Source organism: Papaver somniferum, chromosome 11 (assembly GCF_003573695.1).
Source record: "Papaver somniferum cultivar HN1 chromosome 11, ASM357369v1, whole genome shotgun sequence".
Classification (NCBI taxonomy): Eukaryota; Viridiplantae; Streptophyta; class Magnoliopsida; order Ranunculales; family Papaveraceae; genus Papaver; species Papaver somniferum.
In genome coordinates this window covers 132207943-132220101 of record NC_039368.1, presented here as the reverse complement: position 1 = coordinate 132220101, position 12159 = coordinate 132207943, and the positions used below count along the sequence as shown (strand labels likewise).

General features: G+C 34.6%; 1 protein-coding gene and 1 long non-coding RNA gene across 7 annotated transcripts; both read right to left on the bottom strand.

Annotated features, from left to right (window-relative positions):
- Positions 1–218: 218 nt before the first annotated feature.
- LOC113325194 (probable WRKY transcription factor 41) lies at positions 219–1495 on the bottom strand. The gene is made up of 3 exons (XM_026573407.1): positions 1131–1495; positions 864–992; positions 219–765 (listed from the first exon to the last, which is right to left on the bottom strand). Exons 1-3 carry the CDS (start codon positions 1448–1450, stop codon positions 219–221), a joined length of 996 nt encoding a protein of 331 aa, XP_026429192.1. The 5' UTR covers positions 1451–1495.
- Positions 1496–3522: 2027 nt separating this feature from the next.
- LOC113323308 lies at positions 3523–7871 on the bottom strand. Of its 6 annotated transcripts, none has more exons than XR_003347539.1 (8): positions 7670–7871; positions 6684–6743; positions 6266–6418; positions 6101–6182; positions 5974–6009; positions 5127–5234; positions 4942–5031; positions 3523–4302 (listed from the first exon to the last, which is right to left on the bottom strand). It is a non-coding gene; the product is annotated as an uncharacterized LOC113323308 (long non-coding RNA). The 6 variants fall into 6 exon arrangements; XR_003347538.1 differs by lacking the exon at positions 5974–6009 and adding an exon at positions 4409–4462; XR_003347540.1 differs by lacking the exon at positions 5974–6009 and adding an exon at positions 4409–4462 and having other exon boundaries at positions 4942–5024.
- Positions 7872–12159: the final 4288 nt, after the last annotated feature.

Here is a 12159-nt window from a genome sequence, read left to right as displayed (position 1 = left end):
ATGCCTAGTACCTGCGTTGCGTATGTGGTGGTGTTGCAGTATTTGAACAGAACTTTATAATTAGTCGATAGCAATATAACGCTGACGATTTTGACGAATTATCAACTTCATTAATGATACAGTTTTTCAGCTAATAAACAGAACTTGTGAACACTATAGTCTATATTTCAAATGATGAATCAGAAGCAAAAGGCATCAAAAGAATCCCAGTCCCAATCCTAATACAGATCCGAAGAATCCAATGCCAAAGGTAATGCTGACTCGAATTCACATAGATCGTAGTCTGAAGTTTGTAAATCATGTCCACTTTCGATATTGTTCACTCTATACGGAGAAAAAATGGAATTGGATCCTGAAGTTGAAGGAGACGAAAGAGGACTACTCATGAAGTGATTATCAGGTGTCAGATGTGAAGAGCAAATGTTGCTGTTACTTTCTTTCTGTTGACATGGAATGGGTACTGGAGCTGAAGGAAATGAGAATGAAGGTGATCTTAGGACTACTTGTGTCGTATCATAATCATTCGTATTAGCATGGCCACCTGTTTGAAAATTGATAAGTGTTTCTTGTGATTTTCTTTTTCGTTTTTTATCGTGTTGTTCAACCTTTTTTGGGGGTTGCCCTGGTTGTAGACGAGAAGCTTGAACACATGTATGTCTTCCTAGGTACATGACACTAAAGATTGATGTGTCTGTATCGGTACGTTGAACTTGCCTGGTAGCTAGACATCCTTGAGAATTTTTATAAGTACATCTGTAATAACCTCTGAAATACAGCAATGACATCTGATTAGAGTCTAAATTTTCCAAGTACAAAATACAATCGTGATTCAAATGGAAAAATATTTATCCTTGCTCACCCACCTTGGATGTTTGGCTCCATAAATGTCTTTGTGTCCATATTTTCTCCAACTGTAACCATCATTCACAGGTTCTTCGAGTCCTGACTGTTCGCAAGCGCGTACTTGTTCCGTCCAACTAGGTATTGTTTTTCTATAATTAGAGGAAAAGAAATATATTTATGAGATGATATTTACAACAAAAACATCTCGCCATGACAAACTTGTCTGCATACAATGTGAACTTATAAAACAAACATATATGTATATGGATCCATGTATTGAGGCATACCTCTTTTTGGAGGGATTTCCAATGAGATTAGAGTTAGAACGAGGACTTCTGCTAACTGAAAGAGGCGAATCAGCTGTCTGCATCAATCCGGTCATTTGAAATCCGGCTTCTGATTTGATCCCACTCAACATTGAAAGAGAACTTTCGAAGGATGATAATATTCTAGGTAGTAACAATTTGCCACTAGTAGAAGTAACGTCAACACCAAACTGTAATTGGTTTAGTAGCTCTTTAGCTTGGGTTAGCTGATTGACAATCAATGGCTTTTGATCCAATAAACTCATGCTAGTATTCTTCTCCATTTTAAAATAAGTACTCATAATTCAATTTCAAGAAAAATTTGTATAATTGATTGAAAGACTCTGAATTTTGCAAATTTCGGTAGTATTCAAGTGTATGCACAATTTTTTTTCTGGAGAAATGGCAAAATGACCAAACAAGAAAGAAGGTAGAGTTTTTGAGTGATGAATGATGAGGAAGAAGCCAAGAAGGGATGCAGATTTATCATTTATGTGGAAATCCTAATGAGGCTTTATATAGGGAAATGAATGAGTTTAGAAAAGGACAGAAATGGAAAATGAGCAAGTTTTCTTCCCGGAAAGACTGTCCTGAGATAGAAATATCGAAATCTATCCTTTTGTATTGTAATGTGACCTTAAAGCTTACTAAAATACTACTACACTGATGGAAGTGACATTATAGTTAATTTCCTTGATTATGTCAGTCAGATACTGCTGGTAGGATATTCCATGTGATGTGAACATAGACTTTTGACATTCCATTACCTAAACAAGAGACTCACGTGTTAAACTTAAATATCTCAATTATAGCCTAATTAGAAGTTAGCTTGTCATCAAGTTATCCTATCTATATGTTAGCGCTTGGAGTGCTAGATTCACGCGGCTTGTATGACGAGTAAAACTATACGCGTCTATAGTGTGCGAGCCAAGCAGCGCTATATGATTTTATCGGTAATGTATAAGTCGACATTTCTTTTTAAAATACTAGAAATGGTCTATGCATAAAAGAAACCCCCCAATTTCACGCATGGATATTGGTCGTGAAAATCTAGGTTTATTGGGACGTAACTTTTGCAACCAGCATAAAATCACGTCTATAAAAAATAAACTCTAAAATAAATATCGGAATCCCCACTTGAGGGGAAATATTTGTCATTTCAGAATGCATATAATTTTAATGCACAGATCAATTTGTTAATTGAAATTTACATTGGTGAAAGCACATAATTAGGAAAAAAAATTATAATGCTGCCACCAATCCAATAACGATTATAATGTCGTGCCCTACAATTACTACTGTTTCTAATCTCTCTTTGATTTTGAAAACTCCATATTTTTTTGATAGGTAAAGAAAATATATCGATAAAAAAAGAAGAGGGTATAAAAAGACTTGTACCACCCTTAAGAATACAAAAAGGATAAAGAAGCTAAGCAAGAAGAAGTTATAGATAACTTCTTGAATTACAGAGAGTTAATGTAGATTTTAGACCAACTAGAGATTACATCCTGGAAAGAGGGTGTTTCAAAGTCCTGAAAACTAAACACCAAATATAAAGATACTATTTTATCTTCTATTGAACAACAACAGATATAATTTTATTTTGAAAAACTCTATCATTCCTTGCAAGTCAAATTCCCCAAAGAATTGCCGCAGATATCATGGACCAAACACTACAAAAAACCTGAAAAAAGGCCACTAAAATCTGGCAACTGCCTCAAAAAATTAGTTGTCAAAGACTTTCGGAACTAATCAAAGGCAACTAGTAGTTCCTATACACTTCGGCAACAAGTTGATCGCAACTACTGTTTTTATTAGTTTCTGAATTCTTGAGCAACAAACTTATGCCAACAACATGAGATATGCTAGTAGCCTAATGCTTCCGGAACTAGACAACGGCAACGTCTAGTTCCTGTATACTTCGGCAGCATGTTAATGGTAACTCCAGTTTTCGTTAGTTTCCAAAGAATTTAGCAACAAATGTAGGCCCACTACAAAAAATACGCTTGTAGCCTAGTGCTTTCGGAACCATGCAAAGGCAACTGCCAGAACCGCTGGTTCCTGAATACTCCGGCAACAGTTTAACCACAACTACTGTTCCCATTAGTTTCTAAACACAAAACCAAATAGATTATGTGGTGACTTGAACTCCGGTATTGCGGGTGTAAGTCTAAGTCATCAACTATCCTCTATAATGTTCCAGATTTGTAAGCTTTGTGCCGTCTTTTTAACAATATCAAATCACTTTTTCATGACCTTAACATGGAAGAAGTAGTGCAAATTGCTATCACAAATGCACAATTAAAATGAATACTTAAAGTCAAATAGATAAGAAGCAAATTGCTATCAACTAGTATTATTCACTTGAATAATATAAGTGCTAACTTGAATAATATAATAAAGTACCTAACAATGAGTTCATACAGAAGTAAAAAGGGTGTTATAAATGGAAAAGTCTATTACGTGGACAACTAACATAGTCCAAATATAGTCCAAATATAGGACAATTAATCCCAACTTTTGATCACTCACATCTTCACCCACTACCAATACCAATGCTAGAATTATTCCCCTCTTCACCGTTAAGATTGTGACACATATTGTCCAAGGTTATAAATAACATGACTTCAAATTAACAAATGTCAGACCTAAAAGAAAGTTAACATCCAACAATTTGCCTTAGAAAGAAGTTCATCAAAAGCTTTTCATAATGAACCACTTACGGTCTGGTGCTTATATAATTCAATAGTGATAGTCAACTGCATGCACTATACAATCTGGGAATAACCGGGTGTCAATGTCTTCCACCAGCTTGGCCAACTCCCCATCATGAACCTGATCTTCAACATGAAATATCCACCTGATATACACTAGGTGCTGCTCTCTCTTCGTGAAGATAATTAGGTGTTGCTCTCTCTTGGTGAACATAATTAGAAGTGCTAGCAGCTAGCCGGCTCCCCATGAAATATCCATTAGATGCAAGTAGGATCCATCCGTTGCAAGTGACAAAACACTTTGTTCCCAGGAATTCGCACAACAAGATTCTCACAGTCAATACAAGGACAACTGATGATTTCAGGATTTCCAAGTTTCCCATTGATCATATGGTCTATACCTATGAAATTCATAAATGCATCCTGGTACTCAGGAGTCCCTGTACATGTAAGATATATGAACATTAAAAGGAAAAACCAAAATATTTTAAACATAATAGCAAGGCTAAGTGAAAAATGTAAAGTCCATGGGGAACAATATCTAACCTTGGCCAAAGAACCTAATCTTTTATTCATCATTGAAACGACTTCAATCTACCACTACAGGAAAAAAAAAACGTTTCATGACTGTTGTTTCACGACAGTTTTCGTTTTAAGTCAAATATTATCAATGCCAACTCTTAGTAAAAAGAGTAGTGATGAGAAAAACATTAAACTAGAAACTTTATTAGACGCTATGCCATTTGAGAAATGGAACAACTTTATCCCATATTTTAAGGCCAGGATGTTGAAAAGAAAAGCAAGAGAAGAACATCATGAACATGTGATTTGTATCAAATGAACAACATCAGAAAACTTGATCATTTATCACTTACAAGTTCCGCACCTGATCATTTAAGTTAAGACTAGTGTCGATTGAGTGGGATACAATGATAATTATCTTAATTGCTTTCAGATGTAACCAGATGAGACTTGTACTAAACCAAGATCATGATTTATTGGATGAAAGTTAAAGAACAAGTCATGAAATTAAAATTTGTGAGCCAACTGCAGAGAAAACATTTCAAGTAGTTACATACCGATGAAGAAAGTCCTTGCTTGAAGAAACTGCAGAAGGCACAAATGGAAGCTCACTCATTCGCAATGCATGGAAGCAATGAACCTGAAAACTGAACCAAAGAAGCAATAAGAAAAAGTGCATAGGAAGGCACAAAATGAAGTTAACCAAAGCTTAAAATCGAAGTAGTTTGAAGGAGTTACCTACCAGGGTTTCTAAATAAATTTTGGGGATATCAATGAACACTCAATCCTTTGCTAGCAACCAGGACTAATTGGACGATCCAAGTACATGGTGCATATTCCTATTTGTTTCCTACAAGAAAACAGAGAGAAACACGATAAGAGTTATGGACTAGAATGAGAATGTATGCATAGAAAGGTACACCAAATAGATATAGTACTAGTTCAGAAGAACAAGCATATTTCTTGGCAACTAAAGTTCACCCCCGTAAGAGTGACAATTTAGAAATCACTGCAACAATGCAACTAAAGTTCATCCTATAAGGTGAAAATTCATAAATTGAACATGCTAGGGACAGTCTACGCATTATCTAAAAGCCTTATACAGCAAATAGATCTTGAATTTCTACTCCATTTCCACTTTTCTTACATGGTGGTTCAAAGACTAATTCCTCATTAAAAGGACAAAAAAGAAGCCAGAAGAAATAAAAAAACAAAACTCTGAGCCCCTACCCCTGCCAGAAATGGATATTGACTTAAAGATTTTCCCCTGTTAACCCTGTTCCAGCTAAATATAAGTGAAAAATTGGTTCAATTTTAATAACCAAGATTTTGGTATATTTCCTGACCACATTTTAGGTGCACTAACATTGAGGTTAACTTAACTAGGTGAGCAGGACTGGGACCAGACAAAGCCTTTCTAGAGAGATCAGCTTCAAAAAGATTCACATGATTTCCAAAACTTTGAAAGAGTTTTACCCGGTTTTTTCCTATGTGCAAATGTCTAAGACTTGTGAGATCTCCCATACTGAAAGGTAAATTTCCTATTAACATGTTGTCATGAATTAGTAACCCTTGGAGTGGAATCTTACCAATTGATGATGGTATACCACCGGTAAATCTATTACCTGATATTCAATATTGATTCATAAATGATCAAACTAGTTTAAACAACTTTTAATACAGAGTTTACAGATAGAGTGAAAAAGAGATATGTACCCCTGTCCAAAAGCAAGTGCAACTCTAGGTGCAGATCTAGCTACCATTGTATCACTGATTTCATATCCCCGCAAATCTTAATCTGATAAGCAAGAGAAAGCATGTGTCAATACTAATCTGATATGCGCACAAATCAATTCAGATATTTCCCTCGAGAAAACTCACTGTTGTAAAACCCTCCAGCTGCTTGTGCATCAGATGGATCTTCATATGACAGAACTCCATCTCCTTTGTGTTTTCCAGAATCATCTGTGGAAAGCTTAATGTTCCAGGGCAATTGATCCTTGTATCCTTTTTCTTTTGTTTTATCCTTGCAATCTACACAGTGGGAGCAACATCAATATTTAAGCAATTTCCATTACCTAGGAGTTGCCTAGTGTGTGCCATAATCTACTTCTCAATGCACTTACTTAACCGGCGAAAGAGATTTGATGGACACAAAAGAAACAAGCATACTAGTTAACTGATAATACATACATAGTGATAGTATGACTGCTGGACGACCCATGACTTCAACGGAAATTACAAAACTGAAGTACAAAAATACTGGATGTGCTTGTTTCATCAGTAGTACAAAAATTACCCGTTCACTTTTATTCAGTTCGGCCTCCTTAGCCTGCAGCTCCTCCTTTTTCTTTAAATCCTACATTACAACCAAATAAAAATTTAGAAAATCAGTTTAATTCCTACACAAAAGCAGTGATATCATAGAGCATAATTAGGCGACAAGTTACAGATAACACGACCAACAGTTGTATCATATATTCTCATTGACTCGAATCAGCCTATCAAAGACTCAAAGTAACCTAATCAATGAAAAAACAAGAATTATCATAACAATGTCCATTCTTAGGCATTTTCACAAACACATAAAGGTCTGTTAAAAACGTATACGTGCAAGAAATGAAAACCAAAACATTCTTCAAATATTACTTGTTTTAACCCATGAATCCTAACAAAACTTTGCCCTAGTATCAGTAACTTCCTACATTATTACAGATTCAACTCAAAATTCTCTAACTCAATCCGTAAAATTATCCAATTGCACCAAAAAAAAAACAAAAAAACAAATTTAACTCCAAATTATCAAACTCAATCAATATAATTCTCCATCTGAACCAAAAAAAAAAACAGACTAACTCAAAATCGAGCAGATGATCGGTAATATACTACGATTTACCCAAAAACAACCTTAAAATTTTCGTTTCAAGGAGCAAACCAGAAAAACTCAAAAAGGGAAGGAGAAAAACTTAAAATTTGGGGATTTCTTTTCCAAGAGAGTGAAAGAAAATTGCACCAAATTGACAAACCCCAAAACAAAATTAACAGAACCCTAACCTGATTCTCAACAGAAAAAATAGAAACACAAATCAAAGAGAACCTATTACACCAGATCCTCAAGATTTCCCCAATTTCAAACTCTTACAACCCCAAAACAAAATCGAACAACCAGGATATTAAATCCCTTAAAAAGAAATAAAATTTCATACTAAACCCACTTCATAGAACTTCTAAATCAAAACTCAAATCGAAGTTAAAAAAGCATAATTCAAACATATTGAAACCAACCTTATAAACCAGACAGAAATTGAAAAGCCCTAATTTCTCTCCTTTAGGTCTTCGATTTCAATTAGAGAAGATAAGAGCTGTTTTACTAAGAACTTAGAAGAGAAAGAGAGAATATTTCTGAAATCGAGTTAGCGTTTGAAGGATGGGGAGTTACGTTTCAGAAGATTGAGCAGTAGAGAGTTTCAGGGAGAGTAGTAGAGAGTTTAGGGTTTCAACATTTTTATCTAAACCCAAAATATTTGACGGTCCACATAAAGAAGAGCGCGAACGTTCCCGCGGTTTTTTTTCTTTTGCCGCCACACGAAATTTTTGGAGAAATTTTCCCTCCATGGGACAAGGTGGCAATCCGTGTGAATATTTATGTTTGCATCCATTGGTGTATTAGAGATTCTTGGTTTTCTATTGGTGGAACTGGTGGCAAACGGATCAATGTAAGCCAGATGATTTTCATCTTGATTTTTACTTTGACTGAAAATTACATTTTTTTTCTCCTTCAAAAAAGGAAAAAAAAAATACATTTTTGTTACAATTTTATAAAATCTGTACTTTAATTTGAATCTATAATTTTTAAGGTGTCCATAAGTACGATGTTGAATTATATTAGTGACTTTTTTTTTTTGTGGTGGTGTATCGACTATTTATTACTCGATGAAAAAGCTTTTGCGGACGAGTTTCGAGCTCTTGTCATTAGTATCCATGTATTTTTTTCATGCTTCCTGATCATCCGATTAAAAACTGATTTCGAATTCAAAGGATTCGATTGCTAAGATTTGGATCAATCCAAAGGATCATACTAAAACCTTGAGAAAGTAATTGAGGTCGGTGGATATTAGGTAAAATTTATGCATTTAAAGGAAAAATCGAAGGAATCCGAGTGAAATTGAGCAAAGTCGAGCGACATTGAGTTATATTGATGAATACCATATAAATTGACGAAATCCAGGTGAAGTCAGTAAAATTGAGTAAGATCGATAGATATTCGGTGAAACTAATGGATAGTCGAGGAAATGGATGGTATCACGATGAAAACGAGTAAGGTCAAGCGATATTGTATAAGTTTGGTGGACAAGCAAGTTGGACAAGTCTCATTACTAATCCAACTGCCACCCTATCAACAAGACCTAATCTCAATTCTATCTTTAGAGGAAATTGGTGAAAATGAGAATCCAATCTTCTCTGATAGGAATTGATCTCGCTGCGTCCAGACTGCGTATGGAAAAAAGAGGGTGCCTTTACCGTTGTACGAGACATGTGCATCCAGTCTTCGCGGGAAATGTTTTGGGGTAAATAATATGATAGGAAGTATTTTCGGTAAAAATGGACCATACATGTATGCACATGTCAATGATATTTGTACTCCATGTTTATAGATCGAACAGGAGACTTGTATCATTTGTAATCAATAAAATCTTGTTATAATACGTTGTTCGATAAGATTAGTGGAGCGAAATTTTGGGATATTTGAAGAAAGTAATAGATATAACAAGTCGGGGAAAAGTTCTTCAGAAAGATTGACCTTTGCGCATGCGTTCCACCACTAATAATAAAGAAATTAATTGAATATCCAAATAAAATTGAGCAAGTTCGAGTGTCATTATGTGAGATTAATTTGTAACCGGAGAAATTGATTCAATCCAGGTGAAGTCATGTAGAATTGAGTAATATCGATGGATGTGTATAAGCCGAATTCCATGACAGCGCACGTATATACAACTTTATAAGTTGTGTTCAATTGAATCGGAAGCGCATATAGTTTTACATAAGTCAATTTGGAGAAAGGGTTATACCACTCTAAAATTTGTTTAAGAAAAGTATACGACTCTAAAATTCGTTAATTAGTTACTTGAGACACCCCACCATAATATCTATGATAAACCTGAAAGTAAATAAAAAATATAAACATAGCCATCTCTTACTGTTCCTACATTTTTATTACCCTCCTATCCAGGGTTACGTTTCTCTTTTAACCTTACTCGGAGAAAACTAAAAATGTGAAACAAGGAAACCTAACTCAACAAAAAAAATCCTCTCTAAACTCATTAAAAATTTCATGAACCTTAGACCGAGAAGAATAACAAGAAAAATGGATTCATTTTATGGCTTAAACAACCAAAGTGTACATACATATGTATCCTCTTGAGGAATATAATGACCTTCGAGGTTGTCCGTAGGATATATCAAAGGACAACTGAAAACAAGATTTTATTTGGAATTAGAAAGCCGAAATATTAATATCATAACGTATTTTGATTAGGGTTGCGATACTATTCGAACTAGTATTATATTTATATATGGATTTTGGAGAAAAATCGTTGTAACTCCTAATCACTCCTCATCGGATATGCTTAGCGATCTGCACAAGTCAATTCGAAAAAGAAATTCATTTTCTTTTAGATTTATTTTATATGCATCGAAGGTCTATGACAAATATTGGATTTCAAACTTAATTTTTCTTCCTTGTAATTCATTTCCACTATGCATTTTTGCAAAATAGTTACAGTTTTTCTTTTTATCGAAAAAGAACATAAGTTGATTCCAAGTCAAATTTATCCGACTGAAGCATTTGTTTGATCTCGTTGGATATGTTTTTAGATTTATGGAAGTCAATTCAAAAAAGATAATCATTTGACTATATATTTCAAAAAAGAGTTTCATACATCCAACTAAACTAATACTACTCTACGAATACAAGTGTGCGGGTATCAAACATCTAAAAAATCATCACATCCTCTAATAATTTTACCATTGAATTACTGTCATTGAGGTTTCTTTGGGGATTTATTTTTTTTATACAAAATGCATCTTTCCAATTGAGGATCGAAATTTTTTGGGGATTTTTTTTTTATACCAAATGCATCTTTCCAATTGAGGATCGGAATACAAAGTATCGTTTGTTTAATTTACACGTGGCTGTAAATAACCATTAGATCTTCCTCAACCAATCACGTAAGCGTTGGAGCTAGTATAATCATCCAACCTGATACACTGTATGACACCCATATGGATATTATCACCCAGCCATAACCCTAATCTCTTCATTTCCCACTTCTGCGCCGTTATCTCAACTCTCTTTGCATCCTCTCTCTAATATAATCCTCCTTTTGATTTCTAATCGAAAGAAATGAGATCTATGAAATCTATGAAGCGAAAGAATTGATGTTAAACTTAACCCTGTTGCAGAGACACATCAAATGAAATCTATCATAGATCCGTTGATGGTGAAGGTTTTTTTTTGCCAAAGTGAATGTAGAGATTCATCGATGGTTAAGGACGAAAGGCAAGTAGAGATTCACAGAAGACGAAGTGCTAGTATTAGTCGAAGTGATGAAACCAAAGGAGGTTTGAGGTTTTCTGTTGTTGTAAGTATTGTTTTGAAGAACTGAAATTATTGGTTCATTTGTTTTTTAAAAACCCTAAATCTTTGAACTCTCGGTCCATCAATATGTGCACTGTGGGCATAAAATTCTGCTCAAAATTTTCACCAATTCGACCCCCCAGTTCAGCAATCATACTAATCTTCTTCCCTTTCCCAAGATCATCAACCACAATCTCATACGGCCCAGAAAACCCCCAAAATCTTTTGTTGCTGCTGCTTTGGAAGAAGTCTTCAATCCAATTGCCCTAGATTCAAAACAACCCAACTGTTATTGCGAAGAAGTCTACAATTATTACCACTACCGTTAACATCAATTCCATTTGTCTATACGGATCCATGAAGTCTCCATCTCGATTTTGTGAAGAGTTGATTCCCAAAATAGGAAGGAGTTTAAGGATGTACATGAGAGAACACCTCTGCGTAAGCTAAGTCTCATTTACTGCTGGTCATTTGATTAGTTTTGATGGGTTAATTAGTGTTACTAACTTATTCCGGTTGGTATTTTTGATTTTGTAGATGATAAAATGAAGATTGAGGTAGAGCCTTCTGAATCAGTTGCTGAATTTTGCGGGGGATTCCTTGTTAAATCTTGCATATCTTCACTGTGTATGTTTAAGATCTCTATTGCTCTATGAGTTAGTGTTTTGTAGATTTACTCTTACTATTTTTATGTGAAATTTTCAACTTTATAAGTATTATCTGATTATTAGAGTTTTAATTAAACTCAATCTAGGAAGTCTTGTTTAGTAGGAATTCATGTTTCAATTCCTTGCACATATTCCTTTAATTTCCATATAACACTAACCAGTTGTTAGTAGTGCTGTTAGCAAAGCCGGCCATTAAGGTTGTTAGTGGGATTAGATAATGGTCAGTATGTTAGATTGTTTTAAACATTAGTTGTGATTGCAGCATGTAGTTAGTGGGTAGAAGTCATGTACTCAGATCTCACCTATATAATGGTGATCAGGTTATGACTTTATCATTGAAAAACGTTGAAATTATGTAGTCTCCGTAGCATTTTTGGTTTCACCAGATTTCTTTTAGCAAATTGTTTGTAGGTTTCAAATTTTGTTTGGTATACTTTCTTTTGTTTGGCTATTTATTGCATCTAGAT